This window comes from Candoia aspera, chromosome 16 (assembly GCF_035149785.1).
Source record: "Candoia aspera isolate rCanAsp1 chromosome 16, rCanAsp1.hap2, whole genome shotgun sequence".
In the NCBI taxonomy this organism is placed as follows: Eukaryota; Metazoa; Chordata; class Lepidosauria; order Squamata; family Boidae; genus Candoia; species Candoia aspera.
Window position 1 is genome coordinate 3764732 of NC_086168.1, and position 24959 is coordinate 3789690.

The 24959-nt window shown below is 45.7% G+C and overlaps 2 protein-coding genes across 2 annotated transcripts in view; one reads left to right on the top strand and one right to left on the bottom strand.

Moving 5' to 3' along the window:
- Positions 1 to 24959, bottom strand: part of PTGES (prostaglandin E synthase) — a 377050-nt gene that overhangs the window by 283312 nt on the left and 68779 nt on the right. The window lies entirely within an intron of this gene.
- The window catches only part of NCS1 (neuronal calcium sensor 1), a 32941-nt gene continuing 19158 nt past the window's right edge, over positions 11177 to 24959 (top strand). Inside the window, exon 1 of the mRNA XM_063316089.1 lies at positions 11177 to 11456. Coding sequence (XP_063172159.1) covers positions 11393 to 11456 — 64 coding nt within the window. The 5' untranslated portion in view covers positions 11177 to 11392. The remainder of the gene's footprint in view (positions 11457 to 24959) is intronic.

The window sequence follows — 24959 nt, forward strand, 5'->3', positions numbered from 1 at the left end:
TGATGCATAAGGCAGATGGGATGTAACCTCTCTCTCTGCTTCAGCTAAGCTTCAGCATTTGGAGAAGAGCGGTACCACAGAGCTCGGGGGGAATGCAAAAAATGGAAATAAAAGCAAGAAAATGCAGTAAAACCCATTCGGACAGCTGGCTTGAGAAAAGCAGAATTGGTCAGATTCAGACACTGCCCAAAATAAGACTTTCAAACCACTGGGTTTGGACAGCAAGCTCAAGGGAAACCGAACAGATTGCATTATGGCTGGAATGGGACATGTGGACCCAGCTGCTGAGCCCTCCCTGGTGGGAACCCAGGCGGTCTGAAATGGCTAGAGAGGGGACTTCTCTTCCCCATTTCTGGGTCCCTCTGCAGCCTCCTTGGCTGCTCCAACTTCCCCATCTGAATAAGCTTCTCACCTGTATCTCCCTTTGTAGGGATTAAGCTGGGAAGCCAGGGAGGCTGCAGATGACTGAGAGGAGTGTCTGCTCCCATCTCTCACTTCCTCTGCAGCCTCCCTGGCCCCCGCTTCCCCATCAGAGCCCCCCCCCCCCCCGTGGAAGACCTCCCTCTTGAGACTGAACCAAGAGTGGGAAGGCTGCCGAGGGCTGGAGAGAGAAACCTGCACAGCCCTGTCCTCACCCCAGGGCTTAAAAAGTGCCAGAAAGCTTCACCCATTTCCCGCTTTCCCAGGCAGGCTCTCTTTCATGCCGGTGAGTCAGACCTGGTGGGAAACACCCCGCCGGGGTACGTTTTGACAGGCCATTAATAATTTTTAAAGAAACCAGGACCAGCCCAGCCCTGCTGCAGCCGTCCGAGAAGAACTGTTGCGCTGAAGGCCCTTTGGTTCACAGCGGTCCAACCGGGGAACGCCGCCGGGGGCTGACATCGGGGTTGCTCGGCTCCGGGGCCGGGGCGCTCCAATCCAGGCTAAGAGTCCCGGGACTCGACCCCGCGCCAGGCCGGTTTGGGAGGAAGCGGATCGCGAGTCTAGCCCGGCCTCCCCGCCCACGCGCCCCTTTCGGCGCGTCACCCCCAGCCCGCGCTCAGCATCCCGGCGCTGTCCCGGGCCGCACGCCTTCCCGGCAGCTGCAACTGGCGCTCGCGGCGCGGTCAGGCTTGGGGACCCGGGGATGGGGGGGGCGGTCTTGTCTCTGGAGCGCCTGCGCGGCCGGGCTCGTCAGCGCTGCTCCAATCTCCCCCCTCCCCCGCCGTCTAGGGCTCCACGTGGCCTCCTTTTGCTCCCCCCCCCCCCTGCAAAATTAGACGGTCGGACTGTGCTTCCCCCTCCCTTCGTCATCCGTCCTTGCCTCGCCTTCCCAGGAAGGATGACGCGCCAAAGCGCATCAACGGGAAGCGGGGAAGGGTGCTCGGGGTGGGGGCGGGGGGTGGCTGGGGGAAGGGCGGGCTTTGCAGCCCCCTCCCCCGCCCTGGTCCCAAACCCGAGCTTGCTTGGACAGTGGCTTGTTGAATAAAGCCTAGTTTGCGAAGCAGGGGGCTGGCGCGCCAGGCCGCCTTTGGCGCTCAGCCTTGGCTTACTACGCGTCTTCTTCGGGACCGGCTTGGCTCGGCTCCTGGCGCGCCGCGTCGGTACGACGCCCTTTCAACCTGAATTTAGGTTTTCAGAGGCTGTCCGCCCCCTCTTCCCCCTCCGTAAAATAACTCCGGAGTGAAAGCTTGGTGCGTTGCACGTGCGAATGCAGCCAGCTTTCGAAACCAAAGCAGAATGCCCTGCACCAAGGCTTAGTGCAATATCTGACCCAGGCCGAAGAGACAAGCCTCACTGAATCTACGGTAGATCAGTTTCTTGGCTGCGTCCATTATGCTGGGAGTTGAAGTCCACAGGTCTTAAAGCTACCAAGGTTGAGAAACACTGCTGTACAGTTTTCTCAGCAACACAGAAGCGGTTTGGAACTGCTTTCTTCCATTTTTTTTAATGGATTTCCTGGTGGTCTCCTGTTCGGGCATTAACCAGCTAAGCCCTCCTTAGCTTTTTCAAGACGAACCAAAGTTGACTAGGTATTGTCATCCAACTGAGGGTGAATCCTCTGTCTCATTGAACTTGGGCTGTGACGATCCTGTGGTTTTCTCGGCCACATCATGGAGGAACAACTATATTACACGTCCAAGGATTTATGGTGGCAAAATTACGGAAGTGTTTACTTTTTTTTTCCCCCCCTGCTGGGAAGCGTGGGCAGCCAGGGAGGCTGTGGAGTCACCTGGTATTGCAGGAAGCCCTATTGCTGTTGGCAGTCTACTCCGAGCTGAAAACCTTGGAGTGCGGTCTGCAACAGATCGGCCATCTCTGTCCCCGCTGCTTCCTCAGGAGCAGATGTTTGAGGCGCAGTCTTTTTTTTCCCATGCAGGATGCTTCGGAGCACACAAGACTATTCCAGAAAGTGGTGCAAAACTGTCATTGGTTTTGTTGTGGCACCAAGTAGAAAACATGAGAAAGAGACGCAGAACAGGAAGTCAGCGGCTGAGAGGCAGAAATGCACCCTTGGCACCTTGCAAAGAGGTGCCCAGCACGGTGGCTGTGCTTAAGTGCCCACACATGAGAACAGGATTTGTGCGCCTGAAATGCTTCAGGGATGCCTCACCATGTTTGTTTGTTTGTTTGTTTGTTTTTCAAATTTCTATCACCATCCATCGCCCCCAAAAGGGGACTCTGTGCGGTTATGTTTCCCACAGAGTGGTGTGAGAGACCTACAAAGGTTTTAGGTGCAGGGTGGCCCATGTTAAGCATGCACAGGTGTGCACATTGAGTCCCCTGTAGATTTTCTGCTTTGGAGCAGCCCCTCACTGGAGATCAGAAGGACCCCTACCCTTTTAGCCTTATGGAGGGCTGTGAAGACCTGGCTCTTCCCTCAAGCATTGGGCTATGATTGGGGGTTTATTTATTTAGTTAATACATTTATATGGCCGCCCAACTCATACCCAGTGACTCCGGGCAGCTTGCAATATTAAAACCCAAACTGAGCTGTCAGGATGTTTAATCTGGTGCCTGGGGATGGGGGGTGGGGGCAGAAAGGAAATTTATTTATTTATTTATCAAATTTGTCACCGCCCATCTCCTCTGAACGGGGGGACCCTGGGCGGTTTACAGCGTAAAACAATAACTATACAATAAAATTCCAATATAAAATATTAGCGATGGGGCTAATCTCACCTCTGGGGGCAAGATGTCGCAAAGGGCGGGTGCCACTGCAGATCCTCAGCTTTGGATATTGCTGTTAATGAGGGTCACCTTTGAGGGCCTTGGATTTCTTCTCTGACTTTTAGAAATTGAAATTGGCTGCAACTCACGACTTGATCTGGGAAAGGGCCCATCATCTCATAAAAGAGGGCGGAAGACTTTATTCACAAAATACAGAAGCCCCAGCCAGCATGCTAAGCTTGAATGCGATAGACCCTGGTTAGGTTTTGTATCTGCTTAGGACTTCTGGGCAACATCTGATTCACAGAGGTTTTGATGGATTGTATATATCCAGAAATGGCTTTTACAGGTAGTCCTCATTTAACGACCACAATTGGGACCAGAATTTTGGTTGCTAAGTGGGGCAGTCAGTAAGCCGACCCAATTTATGACTTTTGTTAAGTGAATCACTGTGATGTTAAGCAAACCAAGTGGTCATGAAGTGAACCATGCAGTTCCCCATTGATTTTCCTTGCTGGAAGCTGGCTGGGAAGGTCAAAAATGACGATCACGTGATCGGGGATGCTGCAACGGTCATAACTGTGCACCGTAAGTCGGTTTTTCCAGCACCTTCGTAAGTCCAAATCATCACTAAACGAATGGTTGTTAAGTGAGGACTACCTGTACCTGAGTAGCCAGGATGTCATGTGAGTGCTTCATCAGCTTGTAAGTGTAAGTGGCCCTGCCACCATTTTGTGGCATGATCCACCGCAAGCTCTCAGGATCCCAAATCAATGCAGTGATCTCTCCTCCTGATCCTTCTTATAAAGCTTCTGCTCTGCTCCACTCCTTCAGCTGAAGAAATGTTCTTTCACCCCAGCTGACTTCAGGCAACAAAACTTTGCTTGTAAACATCAACGCTTAGCAGCGCAAAGACGAGGAGGCATGGGGCTTCACGGTGCAAACATTTGCTTCATGAAAAGGGGATCAAAAGTTTAGAAAGGTTGAAGTTTGGGAGGTAGATCAGGGGTCCCCAGACACTCGCTCATCGACCCCCAAACATTGATTATATATGAAAATAATTTAATAAATACTACTTTAACTAATAGTACCATGAACAACAGCAACAACCCCTTTGATAGTCCCAGCAACCCGTGGGGCCCTTTGGGGAGCTCTGGTTTAGATGCTGGATCATGATTCCAAGGTAGTTCCTAATTAATAAGGATTACCAAAAAATTTGAATTGCTGGAATTAGCCAGCTAGAAATAAAGATCAGATCTAAGTTTGGGTGCTGGTGGAATCGGGAAGGTGGCACACCCCTTATGCTTGTCAACAATATTTTAGAAATCATACTTAATATAAACTGTTTTATTTTTAAAGGTTGAAGTTACCTAAATCATCAGAGTGTTAATAATCACCAGTCAGAATTGCATAAATACCGTTGTAACCAAATAAAACAATGTATTATTGGTGTTTTAAAACGATACTACTTGTGTTTTATAGTAATACAATAGAATATTGAGAAAAAATGTGGCAAGTGCTTGCCATTTCATCTTTGCTCCCCAGGTTGAAGATCAAAACACTGGCCTGACTTATAGACCATTTGTAAAGGTAGTCCTCTCTTAATGACCACAATTGGGACCTGAATTTCAATTCCTAAGTGAAGCAGTCATTAAGTGAATCTGATTCATTTTATGACCATTTTTGTGGTGATTGTTAAGTGAATCACTGCGGGCGTTAAGCGAGCCACATAATTGTTAAGCAAATCATGTGGTTCCCCACTGATTTTTTTGGCCAGAAGTTGGCCAGGAAGGTCAAAAATGGCAGTCATGTGATCACGGAATGCTGTGACGGTCATAAATGCAAACCGGTTGCCAAGCACCCAAATTGTGATCACGTGACTGTGGGGATGCTGCAACAGTCATAAGTGTGAGGATTGGTCATAAGTCGTTTTTTCAGCACCATTGTAAGTCTGAACTGTCACTAAACAAATGGTTGTTAAGTGAGGATTACCTTTATAAAAGACTTCGTTGGCTTTTGGCTATCTTGCTGCAGACTGGCCAACATCCGAGGTCTGGGTGTATAGCAAAATTCTAAATTGCATTCCCTGGAAATCCAGAATGTAATGGTAATACTAATGCTACTCTGGTGGGTTGTATTAAAGATCATGGCATAAAAGTATTGTTGTGTCTGGCCTTGGCTGGTCTTGACAAACCTAAGCAAAGCTGTCTAGTTCTTGGATGGGAGACCAAGTGGGAAGTGGTACGATTTTTCCTTTTAACCTCTTAAATGGGGGAAGGCTGAGCTTCTGCCTACATCGCCTTGTCTGCAAGACCAAGGTGGTCCAGATGCTGTTGAGTTTTGGTTGGTGGAGAAGATAACCCACGAAAACACTTCCTTGAGGGAAGAGCAAGACGCAACCATAAGAAATTATGGAGGAACTTAGCTCTGGCCTTGAGAAGGAGATGAGAGAGGTAAAATGGTCGCTCAGCCCTGAGAAAGTGGAAAATGTATCTATCTATCTATCTATCTATCTATCTATCACATTTATATGGCTGCCCATCTCACAGAAAGCAACTCTGGGCAGCGTGCAAGAATGCGAGAAAGAGATTCAAAACAGCCCCACCTTGTCCTTGTCCTAAAAAAGGGGCGGGGAATAGTTTGGGAGATGCTTCTCAGGATTCTGTTGACATTCATTCATTCATTCATTCATTCATTCATTCATTCACTTTGTATGGCTGCCCATCTCACCAAGCGACTCTTAACAATCACCGCCAAGAAGGTCATAAAATGAGTTGGATTCAATAAACAAGACAGTAGTATTCCGAGAATCCCCGCGGTGTCTCTGTCTTGACCTGGTCTAGAAAGGGGCGACATCACTGATGATTAGGTGATATTAGAATATCTGTTCCATAGTTCCCATTTTGAGGTTGTGTGGACTGGAAACCCAAAGGATGCTTTCGTCGCCCCATTTCCCCGGGGCTGCATCTAAGATGCAACCATCTTTCTCTCTTCCTCCCCCTTCCCTGGCAACATCCAGCTTCTGCTCCATGCTGGAGATGGATAGACAAATGCAGCTGTTCTGTTCTTAAGTGTTGTTGCCTTGAGCTTGTTTTCAGAAGATGGATTAACAGAGGATTGTGTATTGTTCAAGTGGCTACTGGAGGATTAGGCCTCTGGACGTGTAATGGTATGTGGGAAAGACCTTGGGAGACAGGGCCCAGAGACACTGCCTAGGGAACGGTCAGATAAGAGATGGCATGGCCTGCAGCTGGATAATGGGCAGGGCAAGAGGCTCAGAAAGGACTCTCCCTAATTTCTTGGGCGGTAAAGGAGATGGGAGGAGAGATGCACTTTCTGACTTGAAAAATTATGTTAATGTAACCTTACAGTAAAGAAGAACTAGCTGATCTGATCGTGATTTCTGTCTGGTCTACCTGGTAAGGCTAACAGGACAATTGATGAAGTCTTTCCTTGAAAAAGAGACTATACCCCACTCCTAATCACTCTCCTCTTTTTAAATTTACCAGTGCCATTAGAGAATTCATGGGAATGCTAGTAATAAGTAAAGAGAAACTAGTTTCAAGTGGGCAACTGCTTGAAAACCTCTTTGCAGCCCAAATCTGTCTTCTTTAAGGCATCTTGACTCACTCACTGTTACTGTTGGGCACTATAGGCCTTTTCAAATTCTCCACTGAATTTATGGGTGTAAAAATGGGAAGGGTGGTGTTTCTAAAATTCTCCAATACAGGTAGCCCTCACTTAATGACCACAATTCAGACCAGAATTTTGGCTGCTAAGCACAGTGGTCATTAAGCAACTCTGACCTGATTTTACGACCTTTTTTGTGGTGGTCATTAAGTGAATCTCCACAGTTGTTAAGCAAACCACTTGGTTGTTAAGTGAATCATGTGGTTCCCCATTGATTTTGCTTGCCAGAAACCTGCTGGGAGGGTCGAAAATGGTGATCACGTGACCATGGAATGCTGCGATGGTCATAAGTGTGAGCACCGGTTGTAAGTCTTTTTTTTCAGCACTGTCCTAAGCCTGAACCATCACTGAATGAATGGTCATTAAGTGAGGACTACTGTAATAGCAGCACCCTCCTTTAAGGGTCTTTAAAAAAACTTCATATGAAAAACTCCCATTTGATGTCTTTCCTTGGACTGAAGGGAGGGAAGCCAGGGAGGTTGCAGATGGCTGGAGGGAGAATCCAAGGAAGCACTGGCTTTGGTATTTCCCTGGCCATCTTGCCACTGAATAACTTCATCCAGATGAATTCTACTGACGCCCTCTTCTCTGAATGAAATTTCAAAAGCAAACTCTTGAGGTCAATCTGGTGCTGATTGGGGAGCCTTTGAATAGAGGTTTTTTTTTCTCTTAGCATCCTTTCCTTATACAATATCTTTCCCAAAATCTTTCTGGAACCTTTACGGCTAAACCGTGCTAATTTTGGAATGCAATCTGATGTTCAGCAGCAGGGGAAGGATATTTAATCTATTTGGACAGGACTTGGTTTTAAGATCTACTTATTCGGGGGACAAAATTTCTTCATAACATCCATCATTCCGAGCCTGGAGAAGTTTTATCAAAGTAGACAAGGGGCTTTTTAGTAGTCTAATCAGCTTTGATGCAAGGCCTCTGTTGCTGACATAACGTCTTCCTATTATTTTAATAGACAAGATCAACAAGGTGCAAGTGGAGCTATCCAAGGTCCTGATTTCAGCAGACCTTACATCAGTGTTTCTCAACCATGGCAACTTTCAGATGTGTGGACTTCAACTCCCAGAATTCCCCAACCAGCCATGCTGGCTGGAGAATTCTGGGAGTTGAAGTCCACACATCTTAAAGTTGCCAGGGTTGAGAAACACGGCCTTACATGATGATTTGGGATTTTGACATAGCCTGCTGTGCCGTTACATCAAAGTCCTCTCCAGACGTGTAGACTGACTCCCCGAATTCAGGAATTATATGAGAAATACCCAAGTTTGAGAAGACTGCGTTTCCTTCTCTGAGCCACCTCTTTTTGCTGCTGCAGAAGTCAGCACTGGATGGACTGGGCCAAATCAAAACAGGACTTGATTGAATGTTAGCCAAAAGTGCTCAGTTATAAGGACAACTTGAAATTACAGGACTGGTGGCTTGGAAGGTGAAGGCAAAGCCTGGAGAGTTTTCTGCTGAGATGTTCTACATGGCAAATTTTACTGGATGGTTTAGAGCAGTCTTTCTCAAACTTGGCACCTTTAAGATGTGTGGACTCCAACTCCCAGAATTCCCCAGCCAGCATGCTGGGAGTTAAAGCCTACACATCTTAAAGGTGCCACGTCTGAGAAAGACTGGTTTAGAGGACCTTCCATCTTTATTTATTGCTGAGTGTCCAAGGCCTGCAGTGACAATACTAAATGGACCAAAATAGATTTTTTCTTTGTGATGGGTTTTCCAAAGGGGAATTTCTTTGCTTTTTAAATCTAGTTTAAAACTGTTTTGGGGACCATGTTGCCATGTCTGTATGTGTCATGCCTCAACTACATACCCACATCATATCATTAACACCCCTGCCCCCTATTTATAATACTGCCTGCCAGAGTTAAGAAATGTGTCCTCAGACACTTCTTAGGGTTCCCATCAGATTCCCTGCTCAACTCACATTTTAAAAAAAAGATTATTATGATAAAAATAAGTAAATAGGAAGCTAATCTACGGTCAAAGCAAAGCATCCTATGGATTTGCATTCAGGATACCCCTGGAGAAGGTAGAGAGCACCTGGACAGGGCTAACACATTTTGGCGTCAACGGCCATTTGGTGAAAGGGCAGGCCTCCCCTGGTGGCCATTTTGCAAGGGCACCCACCACAAATTCTCAAAATTCCAGATATCCCTCTGTGTCAGAAAAGTTGGCTATAGACAAGTTAGTTGTCTCAAAACACAGCAAATTAGCTGATGGGCAGGGATTCTGCCCTTATCACCGCTTTGGAGAAAAAGGTCAGTCATGTTTGCCAGTTAGCTGATTAAATCATACAGTAAGAAAAGTTAGCATTCTCAAACTTTTCTTTGGGAATATACGTATGCATTTACAGAGGGAAAAAAAGCCATTCTATGACAGTTAAAGGGTTTTTAATTTAACGAAGAGCCTTCTTTGGAACTGGGGGCTCAAAATAAGTGGAAGGGCACAGTAAAAGATTGGATCATAAAACTGACAGTTTGCAAAATGGTAAAGCTGACCAGTTTGGTCAGGGAAAAAATGATACAGGCTTTTTGGAGAGACTGGGAACTTTATGTAACTTATTTGTTGCGAGAAGAAAAGACTGAATTGATGATTTATGGCTTTGGGGCTTAAAAAGGGTTAAAGAGGCGGGGAAAGAATAAGATGGCAGCTACTTGATAGTCAGAAGGGCAATATAATATAATTGTATAAATATAATTCTATATTTCCTTTCTTTTTCTTTTTCTCCTTCTTTCATTTCTCTTTCTTTCTATCTTCTCTTATTTTCATTTTTATTTTTCCCTTCTTTTGTATTGCATTTAAAAATCCTAATTAAAAATAAATTTAAAAGCGGGGGTAAGAGATGTCAGATCACTTCTGTCTCACACACACATGTACAAATACAGATTATTTTCTTTTTGTATGTTTTAGTCTGTATTCCTCATCCATTTTTTTTAAAAAAATATTTTATTACACTGGTATAAAGCACACAGAGGTTTTCTCATATAATATTTATTTATTTAGTTAGTTAGTTCTTCCTTGCTCCCAAATTGTCTCCATACAACACATTTCACTGGGTTGTTGAATGAGCCCATTCTCTGGGTGTGTATGGGGCCTTCCACTGTAAACCAGCTAACTGGCCTGGATTCACACAGTTCACTAACCCCTCCAAGAAACTTCCCAATATTTGCATTAACTGAGTTTAGAAGGTCTTCATGGTATGGCTGTCTGACTGGGAAAGGTGGGTTATGCAAACCGCTTCTCTTGCAGAGCATTCTTATATGGGTGTGTGCATGCCCAGACTGGCTGGGGAGGATGGGGGTTGAAGCTTCTGCTTTTTTTCTCAGTGTTTCCTTGGGGAAATCCAAACATTTGCATTTGGAGCCGGCCTTCTGGGCCTCTTGTTAAAGACCTTTGCAACTTCTGAAGGTTTATTTTGATTTTATTTATTTGTTTGATTCCTGTAGCCACCCATCTCAACAAGTGGCTCGGCATGGCGTACTGGAGAGGCTGACCAGGGAGTGATGATGATGAAGCTTCTGAGGGCGATTTGGAATATTCAGCAGCACCATTGCAGACATTTCCCCTTAAGTGTCAAAATTGGAGCAGAGCTGGACCGGTGGGTAGTAGCCTCCCACTTTTGGATATTTAGGAGGCCTGAAGATCCTGGTTGGTCATTCCCGTCCTCATTTCAGGCATCGTTTTCACTGTCTGCTGCTTTCTTTGCAAAAAAAAGAGAAAAAGCCACATAGGCTTGTCTGATGTTGAATGTCGTCCCCTTTCCCCCCTCCCCTTTAAAGGATCGATCTAGGAAAAGGAGCCAAGCGGGAGAAGACAAAAGACGAGCATCCGGATCCACCCACCGGCCCGGTTTGACTCCGCACCTTATTGGTGCAACCTCTGAGCTGCCGTGAAGCAACCGAGCGCAGCGGCTGAGCCGGGGAGGGGACGAGAGACAGAGGAGGGCGTTTGTAACCCGGGACGACAGCAGCAACACTTCGCACAGCTCCGGGGAGGAGAGGGAGAAAGGGAAAGCGAAGAGGAGGAGATTTCCTGCTGGATTCATTTGCAAAAACAAGGAGAGGGGAGGAAAAATCCATCATATCGCCAGGTCCGCTCTTCCAGGCCTCTGCCTTTGGATTTCTTCCTCTCTCTTGCCTCCTCCTTTTTTTTTTTTTTTTGGCCACCAATAACGTCAGCGTCCCTCCCCAGCCCGCTATGGAGCAAAGGGCTCCTTGTCATCCGCAGATGCTCATTTGAAGACCCGCGACGCCCAAGCGGGGGTCGATCCGGGCTCTGGCACCGAAGGCTCGGCGCGCCCAGCCGAGCCCTCCCACCATTTTCGCTCCTTCCCCAGCTTCAGTTGGTTTCTTTTCGGCCGCTGTTGATACTGCCAGAAGACCGGGAGGGTCCGATTTAGCGGGGGGCCGGACGGTCCCTTTCCCCCTTGACTCGGCCCCCGCCCCACAAGCGTCCTGTATGAGTCTTCCTCGAGCCCAGGAGAGCTGTCTCGCCGAATTGATGCCTCGCTGAGTCTGGGAGACCAATTCGCCGGGCCACCATGGGCAAATCGAACAGCAAGTTGAAACCTGAAGTTGTGGAAGAACTGACCAGAAAAACGTATTGTAAGTCCATCCTTCCTTCCTTCTCCTCTTCCTCTTCTCCATTTCCTTCCTTCCTTCCTTCCTTCCTTCCTTCCTTCCTTCCTATACCTCTTCTCCCCTTCCTTCCTTCCTTCCTCTCTACCTATACCTCTTCTCCCCTCCCTTCCTTCCCTCCTTCCCTCCTTCCTCTCTACCTATACCTCTTCTCTCCTTCCTTCCTTCCTTCCTTCCTTCCTTCCTTCCTTCCTTCCTTCCTTCCTTCCTTCCTTCCTTCCTTCCTTCCTTCCTTCCTTCCTCAACACTTTGTTTGACCCAAGGAACCAGACTTCCCGGATCCTTTCCTCTCTTTTGGGGGGGTTGGGGGAGAGGGAGGATGCCAGGGGCTGCACACTTCGGGACACTTTAGCCCTGGAAAGGCTGGGCCGCGAAGGGGAAGCAGCAGGCCAGGCCAGGCTGGGAGGTGTGCTGTAGTTCCATGGTGCAATGTGCTGCATTGCTTTAAAGAGGGGTGGGAGGGGGAGGGAGACGGCTCGGTTGGGGTGTTATTATTGTCAGGGCTGCAGGAAGAGAAGGAGCGTGGGGGGGGGCTTTTCTCTTCCCCTCTCCCTTTGCAAGGGATTCATGCAGCCTCTCGCCCCTAGCTATTTCCCAACAGCAACTGGCACCCCCTTTGGCTTCTCCCGGGGTGGAATGGGGTGGGCGGGGGCCGGCCAGAGCTGAAAAGGAGCCGCGCGGCAAGGCACAGGCGAGAAAGGAAGAGGAGGCGGCGCCCCCGCGCGCTGTGGGTGGGGGTGGCTGCATTTAATTACTGTATAAGACATTTCCAGCCCTAGGGAGGGCCAATCATTTGCCTCGTCTCCTCCTCCCAGCTTCAAACACTCTTGCAATTTGCGGGGGGGGGGGGGATGCAGGATCTGGCTGGCGGAGAGAGAGAAACAGAGGGGAGGAGGTTGAAGTAAAAATCTAGGCAAAAATCCTGCTCTGCTCTCCTCACTTTGGTCTTCTTTTTTTTTTCCCCCTTCCCTGAAAGCTGTTTTTCAGGAAGGGTCCCCAAATTTATCAGCAAATTTTGCTTCCCATTCGGAGCTGCTTCTCCACGGTTGCAGACTGAACAATGGCTTTGCACCTTTATGGGTTTTCCAGCATTTAAGGGGACCCTGGCTGGGAAGCTTGAATTTGGACTCAGATTGGATCATTGCAAGCTTTCCCCCTTTTTCCTTTAGGCATCAGCCAATCCGTGATTGCGATGAGGGCTGAGTTGAGCTTGGTTGGGCTCTGGCATGGCTCACTTGTTCGAGGTACATGGAGCAGTTCAGCTCTACAGGGACGTTGTTAGCCACATGCCAACCTTTCTGTGCAGAATGGCACAGATCAAGCCAGAAGGTGGCACAGCTGCTTATGCTTTTTTAAGAAAGCCAAAAGGAACAAGTTTCTAGCTCTCATTGGGGTGACCATTTATTTTCAGTGGGTTGAAGATAGGCTGATAATTTTGTGAAGCTTCAGAACCAGGATTCTCTTTCCCCCCACCCATCACATCTCTGGAATGCATGGCTCTAAAATAGAAACCAACTATTTATATTTATATATTACTCTCCTTTTGTTGATAATTTATCCTACAAACTTAATTTCCCTAAATCAAGTGAGCAGGAGTCTGTTTTTCAGGGGGACAAAACACTGCTCCGTTCATTAGCATAATGGATGCTTCTTTCCCTAAGTGACGTCTTATTCTAAGTATGTAATTAAGGAAATTGAGTATATGTTGTGAAAGATAATATAGGTCTCCCCACCAGTATCATTTCTAATAAGTTCACCTGAGATTGTACCATTAAGGGTGTGTTCGTGTGTGTGATGATTTGAACCCAGAACCTTTTTTGGCCCAACTCTGATTTATTATCCAGGGTGCCAGAAATGAACTTTTCCTGTTCAACCCAGCCAGTGTGCCCCGTGGCCAGGAATGATGGGTGTGGGAGTCCACCGACTGCTCAAGGGCTGCATGCCTCCCCCAGCAACATGGAATGCCCTGTTGTGGATGCATGTGTTTATTCTGTATGTTAAATAATTCTGTATTTAAGGAATGGCCCATTCAGTGTGACAAGGCTGGTTTTGGTGACATTTTCTTCATGCAGTATTTTGAGAAAGAATTTGATTGTAAGGCCTTTCCATATCGAAGCCTGGATTTTAACCTTCCCCATCATCTTCATCATCCAGTAAAATGGATAATTCCCCCCCCCCCCAGGAATGGAGATTAAGGGGTTTTCCACCACAAAGCCTGTGAAGCTGGCAGCTTCTAGATGAGCAATGAGAAAGCTTTTTAACATGCGTAAGGCCCGAGGGGTCCCATTCCCATGAGTCCCAGCTAGTACGGATCAAGGCTCTGGAGCACCACAGCTTGGGTTACTGATAAAAACCTCCACAGCCAGAGGCAGAACATCTCTGAATGCGAGGACCTGGGAGGTTGGTTCGCTTGGAAAAACGGCTTCCTGTACATTGTGAAAGAAAGAAATATCAGGTCTGGAATATTTAGAATAGAAAGCAAATAGCAGTTATTTAGAATAGAAAGCAAATACCAGGTTGTGGATGGCCAGAAATGGAGCCTCCATATTTATAAGCAGAGTCCCTGCAAATCCAAATAAATCATGCTTCCTCCCTGACTTTTGAATGCCAGCTGAGCCATTTGGTTCATCAGCCTGTCAAACTTCACTCTTTTCCCCTTTTCCTTCCCTGCTGTTCCAGCCTCTGATTTGATTCACCCACCCAACTTTCGGAGATGCAGTGCTATTTTTTTCCCCCCTGGGTGGGGGAAGTACAATTTGGAGGCCTCTTTTGATAGGGTGTCCCCCCCCCACTAAACAGCTGATCTAGAGAAACTGGCTTTGCAGGACAATGAGACACAGCGGAGCCAGACGCAGCACGGGAGGTCCTTCCTCCTCGCTCCCCACTGTTGCTGCTGTGGTCCAATGCATCGCTTGCTCCTAGAGGCAAAGCTGGCTCCCGGGCTTGCTGGGCATTGGTGCAATGCATAACTCCTTCAGAGCCAGAGCTGGCTGGGAACAGCCCCCTTGAGTGGGCTTTTGCAAGCGAGGCCTGTGATTCAGAAAATTCACACAGCCTTCAGGTTCTGTGTGCAAACACAGAAATGTTCCCAGTTAGCCTCACCATCACTGATTGATCCCCTAGAACTGAACTGAACCCCAAAGGGTAGCAGTTAGAGATGGGGAAGGGTCTGTCTTCTTCTTATTGAAATGGAAAGTTATCCAGTGTGTGTGTGTGTGTGTCCTCGCTTAACGACCACAATTGGGACCGGGATTGCAGCTGCTAAGCGAAGCGGCCATTAAGCGAATCCAACCCAATTTTATGACCTTTTTTGCAGCAGTCGTTAAGCGAATCACCATGGGTGTTAAGTGGACCGTGTGGTTGTTAAGCGAATCACACGGTTCCCCATTGATTTTGCTTGCCAGAAGCCGGCCAGAAAGGTCAAAAATGGCAATCACACGACCACGGGACACCGCGACAGTCATAAATGTGAACTGGTTGCCAAGTCGTGATCACGTGACCAGGGGGATGCTGCAATGGCCGTAAGTGTGAGGAGTGGTCATAAGTTGTTTTTTTCAGCACCGTCGTAAGTCCAAACTGTAACTAAAAGAATGGTTGTTAAGTGAGGACTACCTGTGTGTGTGTGTGTGTGTGTATATACACAGTATATAATTATTAAAGAATGTTTTAAAAGAGTAAAAACAATACAAGTTTTGAAAGAAGAAAGTAAAGTAATAAGTAAAAAAAGTGCAAAAATAGAAAAGAAAAAATTACAAAGAAGTTGCTTCTGATCTTAACAACAGCTACAAGTACATTTATATTTTATCCTCTCCCTCAAAGGTTACACCATAATTTCCTTCTCTTCCCTTTCTAAATACCAAACCCATAAATCACAAGTTCATTTTGTTCTGTTTTTTCAGCAAACAGTTCATCAGGGGTTTCCAGGCACTAATAAGGAAGTTAGTTACCCACTTTTGTATGGACAAACCAGAAATGGCTCTCCTTCGAAAGTGGCTGTTTTCCAAATTTTGCAGTGGGCTTGGCCAGCCATTTTAAAGATGGAGGCGTCTGTAAAGATGTCTTGGCTGGGTGTGAATATAGCATTTGTCTGTTACTTTTTAGTGCACCTGGGCCTCGTCCCAGAATTGCACAGCTGTCAGGGCAGTCCTGAAGTCCAGGGAAAGACACGGCTGCTTTAAAACAACACCGCTGCTTTAATGAATTCTGGTAGAGCAAGCTGCATAGCCTTCAGCACAGCTTGGTGGAAATAATGCACGAACTTTTGGCAATAAATCTCGGTGTTAGGCAAAATTGTGACTCTGGAGAAACGAGCTGAAATGTTTTTAACAGGGACTTTTAAAAAAACGAACTCTTAGTTTGGCAAACTGCATTTGACAGATTTGCAAAAACAGCAAACCGGAAGAAACAGCATGTGACGGCCTTCCAGAAATGAGAAATGGGGAGAAACCTCAATTCACCCAAGCTGAGCAAGTGGCTAATGCAGACATTTTAAAAGCACCTAGGAGAAAGCCACAGCTGGGGCCATCCGTCCCCCTGGCGAGTTATTTAGGAACTTTCCTTTGGGCTGGGTTTACTGCCTGGGCAGCCTAGTTGCTAACCAGCTGGCGCCGGATCTGTGAAATCTGGGGCCAGAAAGAGCTCTGTGGCTTAAAATTTTTGTAAATGAGGCTTCTAGGAACTGAAGCAAAAGCTTTGGATTTATTAGCATCCTTTGTCAATAAAGAGTGATGATTGCTATGTGGCTTAAGGCAGGGAAATGTGATTTGTAGCAAATGCGAGAAGCAAATGCTCTTATTGATTAGACTAATCATTCAAAGGGACAGTTCTTTTTCGAGACCTGTTGCTGCAACCATTTCCACCTTCCAATCCATCTCCTCACTACAGTAAAAGGAGCAAAAGCTTTGGACACCCAAAGGTCTCCGTGTCCTTGGCTTCCAAAGGGTTACAGACGAAACGCTAGCTCACATTTTGCATCAGATAATATTTTAATTGCACATCTTGTTCCTTTGGCTTCCCTGAGACGGTCTGTGTGAAGGAAAAGGACCCACAGCAAAAGGGAGGGAGGAAACGATGCACGCCAGGAAGGAGGGCCTTGATATTTAGGGTTGCTGTCAGCCCTTTGGGTAGGCCAGGTTGAGAAACAGGGGTTCCAGGGATGCTACTTTGTCATTGTAGAATAACAGAAGCTTGGAAGCTTGTCCAAGTTTACTCCGACTTACACCAAACAAAATCAAGGTTCTTTAGAGTTTCTTTCTCATCCTTCCTTCGATCTCTAGACTGTCCCATCTCTTCTCCAGATCCCTCCTTACCATCTCTTTCGTGTCTTCCCCAAGGTCAGCGCTAAATTCCTTTCTAGTCCCTTTTCCCATGAGCATCCTTGAAACAACTGTGGATTCCTCAAGCCGCTGGCTCCAATTGTAGGAAATGTCTGGGTTGGGTTGCGTTGTGTCCTGCGAATCCAGCTCTTGCAGCCTGGAAAGTTCACAACATGTTGCTTTCAAGCAGGCAATCAAAGTTATTACACAGGTAGTCCTTGCTTAACGACCGCAATGGGGACCGGAATTTAGGTTGCTGAGCGATGTGGTCGTTAAGTGAATCTGGACCCCATTTTACGACCATTTTGGCGGTGGCTGTTAAGCGAAATACATGGTTTTTAAGTGAATCACGCAGTCCTCTATTGATTTTGCCTATTGGAAGCCGGCTGGGGAGGTCATAAATGGCGATGACGTGGCCATGGGAGGCTGCAGCTGTTGTAAATCTGAGCTGGTTGCCAAGTGCCTGAATCGCAATCACATGACTGCAGGGATGTTGTGACAGTCGTAAGCATGAGGAGTGCTCGTAAGTCTGTTTTTCACTGCCGTCGTAACTCTGGATGGTCACTAAACAAATGGTCATTAAGTGAGGACTACTTGTAGTCACAGGCCAGCGATCAGCCTGTTTTCCTGTTGGAAATCAACCACACAATATGCCCTTTAGGACAGGGAAAGCTACAGTCTGATTTTTTTCTTAGGAAAGGCTTTGTTGAAGAGAATAAGGTCTGCAGGATTGTAGACTCTGTAGGACGTCGTCGCTGATATTTTGTGCCTTCTGCGGCTTTGAGGCGCTGAGCGAGTTTGTGGAAAAAGCAACATCTTCCCACCCAGAAAGCTGCATTGGATGTCTTTCCCCAAACTTCCAGATTTGCAAAGATGAGCTAGGTGGTGGTAATGTTTTCCCAGGAAAAGTTGGCCCCGCATTTTCCTCCCTTCTGTCCCTTGATTTGCCCATGACAACAATAATGACGGATATTTATTATAAATACGACTGTATTATTCTGAGCTCACCAGCTCAGAGTGGTGTGTAATAAAATCCAGCTTCAGGAAAAACGAATGGGATACGAATGGTCATAAAACCAAGCCCCATAAAGCAGAACAATAAAACTTGACAATTACACAACAGGAGTTCTCAGGCTTAAAAGACCCATCTGGTTTTAGATCAAGGGTGGCTGTGAAAATTCTGATCCTGGTGGTGTTCTCCTCCATCAAATCTATCCCGTTCTTGTTAATGAAGCATTTTTCAAAACTGCTAAAGTTTTGTCCCGTGTGCTGAACACGGCATCCAAACAAAGCTGGTTCTGCTTCTTGGCTCCCGCCCGATGGGTTGGGACTACAGTTCCCAGGATCCCCAACCCACCTGCCTGCTGTCAAACCCGTTTCTTTCCGTGAAGAAGCTTCATTACCTTTTCGGAATAAAGAGAGAACATGAAACGATAAAAAAAAAGGATTGAAAGGAAACTAAAGAAAAAAGGAAACAACTAAAACGTGCAGAAACAAATAGAAAAAGATGCAGAAAGAATGACTTCCAACTCTTTACAGCGAAGATACACTTAAAAAATACAGCAATCTCTCACTCCCATTTTAACTATAATAAACATTATTTCTATAATCCATTTCAACTTAATAATCAACATTCAAAACCATAACTTTGTTTCTTTTTTCAATTACAAACAAACAAAAAACAACAACCCCAAAGCCATTCTCTACCAAAGGGAAATTTCATACTAAATATTATCACGCATTTCTATAGTCAATTTTGCCTTCTCTGCCATATCTATTTAATTTTATCTTATTGTTTCCTCTAATACTACCTTCCATCACTATACACAAAACATCTAATTTATAAAAAAATACAAATCAAACTACTATTTCAAACTAAATATTCAGCAAACTTACGAGGGATAAATTCTGTTACATATTTGGTTTAAAAACCTTTAGGATCACAATACTTACCTTTCCCCAGTAATTCTTAACATTCTTAAAAAAAAAACAAGAAGTACCTCACTTTATAAATCAAATCGGAGTCTTTCCAACCCTTCCTTGCACGTTTCTTTTCTAGGTGTAGGCGATAAACAGGGTTAGAGGTGATGAGGGGCTAGGAGCTCAGAATGGAGCCTCCAGATGTAAGGGTACTCTATCTATAGAACCGTGGAAGTGAGCTACTTCTGAAGTTCCCCTTGTAGAATATAAATGTTGAATAAAGACTTGGGCCTTAAAGCTCGGCTTGCGTGTTTCCCGGAAGGAGCTGGTTGGTAAATGGTTTATTCTCAAATGTTGGCTACATGCAACGGGATCCAGCTAAAACTGTTCTTACTGAATTCAAATTCCCATCAGTGTAACCGTCGTGGCCAATGGCTAGGGATGATGGGAAATGTGATCTGGAGAGGGATACTGATGATCTAATCTCTCTTATGAGCAATTAGGTAAATCCATCGCCTCTCAACGGCTCTTAACTGTGGTAGCAAAGAAGGTGCCCTGTACAGGAGCAGTCTACCTTGGGACCAAATGCTCGAGGGGCTTTTTAAAAATTTGATCCTGGTGTGCCGTCATTTAGTTTCATTTTTTAAAATGGCGTTAGGCCCATGGTTAGGCATTGGCGGCCCAAGGACTGTATCTGGATTTTGGCACAAGTTCACCCCCCAGCCCACTGTTTCTCAACCTCAGCAACTTTAAGATGCGTGGACTTCAATGAAGAAGGATCTGGCTGATGATAAGGACTTGGACAGCGAGATACTCACTTTTTTCCCTAGATAATTGGACCTGAGAGCTGCAAGGAGGAAGAGCATTTTAAAATCCATTTGGGACTGGCAAGCAATGCCTAGATGGAGCCTCCATGGCTGGGGACAGCCTACCTTTGCTTATCAGGTGCTAGGTGGTCGAAAGAATGAAGTCCTCTCTTGCCTTTCAGAGGGACCCGCCGTTAGGAAAGCCAAAGCCGGAGTCATCAGCTCATTTCTGGGTTGAACCCAACGAATCTCTCCTAGTGTTCTCGAGTCCCCGAGATGACAAAAGGGAATAGAAATTGCTGTTTGGTTGGCTGGTTGGTTCTGCAAGCTTTTTGGTCCCTCGGCCCTGCCGTTGATTCCCTTTTGGTCTGAAAAGACCAGCTTTGCACAAACTGAGGCTTTCCGGTGTATTTACAATGATGCAATGGACATTTCTAGCAAGGTCCGATCCGAATCGCTGGATTTCCCCCCCGCCATGCAGATCCTCACTTTGAAACCCTGCAGTTGCCCCCCTCTTCCATCCAGCAACTGCCTTTCTCTCCCCCCCCCTCAAAAAACTGAGAGAGTCTGCCCCCAAAAAGCTGTTCAGGTTTGGTGTCTCAACCTGGCTACGTGCCATGCAGAGCTGGCGTGGGCTGGCGGGCTGTTTTTCTCTGAATCATCAAGGAAAAATAAAACCTTGTAAATATGAATTGTTGATGAAAAGGGCCCAGCAGCAAGTGAGAAAAAACAACTCCCTGTTGGTTTCCTCGAGGACGTTCATGCCGGCAAGCCGAAAGCTCTCCAAAAGACCATCTGTTCCATCTGGTGTAGTGTCATCTCCTGGGACTGGCGCTACGCCAAGACTGGGGAATTGAGGGTCCCCCCCTTGTTGCTGAATGCACCTTCCAGCAATCTTAGCCTTTGGGGGGGGAGGATGGTGGGACTTGTAATTTGGGGAGCATCTTAAGAGCCTCCTGCCTTCCTCACCTGGGAAACTTGTGATGTCACGGGTGGATTAACTACTTGGGAAAAAAATCCTTGCTCTTAGAAAGCTAGCAGGTTGGTAGAAGTGTGCCAGCTTATCCTGCTGACATCTCTTGCCCCTGCTTTTAAATTTATTTTCGGTTAGGATTTTTAAATGCAATAAGAGTATACAAAAGAAGGGAAAAAGAAAACTGAAAGTAAGAGAAGGTAGAAAAAAAGAGAAACGAAAGAAGGAGAAAAAGAAAAAGAAAGGAAATATAGAATTATATTTATACAATTATATTATATTGCCCTTCTGACTATCAAGTAGCTGCCATCTTATTCTTTCCCCGCCTCTTTAACCCTTTTTAAGCCCCAAAGCCATAAATCATCAATTCAGTCTTTTCTTCTCGCAACAAATAAGTTACATAAAGTTCCCAGTCTCTCCAAAAAGCCTGTATCCTTCCTGACATGCTTGTTTTCTAAAAGCAGGGAATCTGGGGCCATGAAACCTGCAACTTGCTCAAAGGACTTCTATTGTCTTTTTATGAATGAATGAGTGAGTGAGTGAGTGAGTGAGTGAATGAATGAATGAGAAGGCCCTCGCTCCAGCTCACTCCATACACTAAAAAACCACCAGAAATTTGTTCCTATTCCAGGCATCCTCACACTATATTTGAACTGAATTAGCACTGCACTCTGACCTCTTCCAAAAGTACTTGAGCAACTGACTGACTCACTGTCTTTTGTTTAATCCTTGTATATATACTATTCCCCATAGTAAAGCCAAGAAGTAGAAAAATAGTTATTAAATGACAGAACGCACATACGCAGCAGATCAATAAACCTTTAAGGGTGGGTAAACATGAAAAGACAAATTGGCCTTCCTCTGAAAATTCACTCTCCTTCCATCTCCAACTTTCATCTCTGCCCGAGACCTTCTCCCTTATTTTTTGGTGACCCTCCCACCCCCACCCAAGAAATAGTTGTGAAAAGCAATCCTGTCGTCCTAGCAGGAACCGCATTAGCAGGCTCAGAATTAAAAGGGCATCTTGAATTGATTATTTTATTGATCGCTGCAGGGGTTAGCCTTGCTGCTCAATGCTTCCATGCATTAATCCTGATGAATGATGATTGAGGGGACTCTTAATAAGGAGGCGCCACCAGCAGGGTCCCAAAGCGGGCAAAGGACATTTGATGGTGGTGTGAAAGGCTACATTTACCTCTTAAATTGCACCCAAATGAAAAAAGTTCTACCCACTGACAGAGCTCTTCTTATGTACCCCCATAACTGGTATAAGGGGGCAGGGTGACCCCCCAGGCCAACTATCTAGTCCTGGCTTCAAGGGAGCAGACAGACTGGGCAAGAGAGAGACAGATTTTCCTATAACCCATGCTTCTTTCCGGACAATGTTCTGCAATTAAATTATAGCGTTTATTCAAGCTCAGATCTTTTTTTTTATTTTTTAAAAACCTCCTTGCTATTTTTATAACTTCTAGGACACGGTTACATTTGCCAAAGCAGCTGCACATCTCAGACATTCAGAATTCAGAAATTATGCCAAATATAAATACTCTCTCAATCAATGAACCCCAGTTTTCAATTTTCCAGGAAGGCTTCACTTGCTGCCTTAATACCAATTCGCTGCTTTTGGATTGACTTGGCCTCACCTCTAGGCATGTTCGCACAACAGCCTTAACTGGGTCGGTTAACAGGTTAATCCACCCACCATGCAAAGCTTGGATTGTGTTTGTAGCTTAGCGTCTTGTGGGAATCCAGCTTGTTGGCTTAGCTCACGCTTCAGTAACTAAGTTAAGTGTATTGTGCAAAAAAAGTGTCCCTTTATGGACAGGAGGCTTGAACAGATGGTAAACAAAAGCCAGCACTGTTGGTGATGGGTTTGAAATCTCCGTTCCTGAAAGAATCAGTTCTAGAAAATTGCAGACCAGCATTAAATTGGTCAAAGTTGGTGGCAATACTCAGCAAATAACTACAGTTATACACAGTATCAACCCTAAATGCACTTTCAATCCTTGTCTTCTCCAGGCGCAGCAGGGAAGAGTCATCTTTTAAACCTTTGACAACCTTTGCTAGTTCATTGCCAGGGAAAGCTGCTGTGATCGCAAAAGGCTGAGAAATAGGTCTTATCTTGAGGAGCTACTGTAATTGATGGCCCCCTCCTCCATGAAGTTTGCCTACCTCATTTTTTACTTGAGTAGCCTCACTGCCTCCCCTTTTTGGCCTGTTCAGCCTGGCAGATTCTGGAGATGGGTTTCTTGTGCGTAAGATTGAGGTTGGGTGGGGAACAACACTGATAAAAAAACTTTCTGGCATACAAGAAGTCCAGGATTGAAGCCACCTTTGGGGAGAGCTGGGAAAGAGTCTTATTTGAACATCTGGAGAGCTTCAGAACATCTGAAGAGGATGGATGCCATTTGTGACTTGTCAAAGGGAACTTCCCAAGTTCTCTTCTACCAGATATCAGAAATTTGTTGACCTTCTAGATTGATTGATTGGATTTGAACACCACCCAGCTCCCAGGGACGTTGCTTATCTTCACCATATTGAAGGTTCAGGTCCCCCATCCTGATCAGAGATGATCTATTTGACTACGTTTTGGATTTCTGGTGTTGATTTGGGCTGATTCTCTTCTGTCAATTCTGTTCTCTGAAAGCAACCATTAGCTGGGTCCATTAAATATTTAATTGCCTCTGAAGACATCTTAATTGCAATTAGCAATTCGCGGGAGATCCATTTGCATGGGAATTGGGAGCTATAAAGAAGGATTGGTTGAGGGACAGAACCAAATCTTCACAGGATGGTGAGGCGGGGAGAAACCGTGCTTCTGATAGAGTTGGAGACTTAAAATCCAAGTTTCTTATCCCTGGCTGATGCAAGTTTGTTGTTGTTTATTTGCTTAGTCACTTCCGACTCTCCGTGACTTCATGGACCAGCCCACGCCAGAGCTTCCTGTCGGTCGTCAACACCCCCAGGGACGGGTCCGTCCCCTCTAGAATATCATCCATCCACCTTGCCCTTGGTCGGCCCCTCTTCCTTTTGCCCTCCACTCTCCCTAGCATCAGCATCTTCTCCAGGGTGTCCTGTCTTCTCATTATGTGGCCAAAGTATTTCAGTTTTGCCTTTAATATCGTTCCCTCAAGTGAGCAGTCTGGCTTTATTTCCTGGAGGATGGACTGGTTTGATCTTCTTGCAGTCCAAGGCACTCTCAGGATTTTCCTCCAACACCACAGTTCAAAAGCATCGATCTTCCTTCGCTCAGCCTTCCTTATGGTCCAGCTCTCGCAGCCATATGTTACTACAGGGAACACCATTGCTTTAACTGTGCGGGCCTTTGTTGTCAGCGTGATGTCTCTGCTCTTAACTATTTTATCGAGATTGGTCATTGCTCTTCTCCCAAGGATTAAGCGTCTTCTGATTTCCTGACTGCAGTCAGCAGCTGCAGTAATCTTCGCACCTAGAAATACAAAGTCTTTCACTGCTTCTACATTTTCTCCCTCTAGAGAGATGCAAGTTTAAGCAAGCCAAAATCTTGCCAGCTGAGTAGCAGAAACGTATTATCTGTTTACTCGGCAAGTTATATATTTTTAATACTGTTGAACGTATGTGCATTTTTTCTTCTGCTAATTAGTTGAAAATACTAAAATTAAGTTTAAGCAATAAGCTGGTTACTAATGGAATTATTTTGGGGATCTCTTGATACACTGAATCATAAGCTCTGCAGATTGGCTGGGTTTCAAAACCACGCTAACCAGCAAAAAATAAACCAAATTGAAGCTAACCAATCTTAACATGTTGTGGGTTCTTTATTTGAACCATGCAAATTCAGCATATTACTGCACGCCAGGAAAACCAAAAGGAAACTGGATTAGAAATTGGGTATTTAGCATCTTTCCCCAAAACATCCAGGGGCCCAGACTGTATCCAATTCCATAGGTTTTCTTTCTCTGTTATTGTTGGGTTAAAATCTCTCTTGCAAATCCTGAAAAGAGCTTTGTTCCCCCTTACAGAAGAAGTTTTTAATTGTTGACCTTTGCCTCAAGGTGGTTGGGAATACCTTCTCAGGCACCTGGGCAAAATTACTTATTTCCAGCAAGATACTCACAGAGTCTTCTTTAACTAGATTTATGGAGATGAAAGTGAGATGGTTATAAGAATTCCAATGATTTCTCCCAGGCCATGCTTACCTGTAATTCCAGGTGTCATTTGACTGCCCACCTTAGCATTCCAGTCTCCCGTGATGAAAATAACATCTCTTTTGGGCGTGTTGTCCAGCAGGTGCTGCAGATCCTCATAGAACTGCTCTACTTCAGCTTCTTCAGCATCTGTGGTTGGGGCGTATATTTGGATCACTGTGATGTTAGATGGCTTGCCCTGAATTTGAATTGAGATCATTCTGTCGTTTTTTGGGTTGTATCCAAGCACTGCTTTAGCCACTTTACTATTAATTATGAAGGCTACTCCA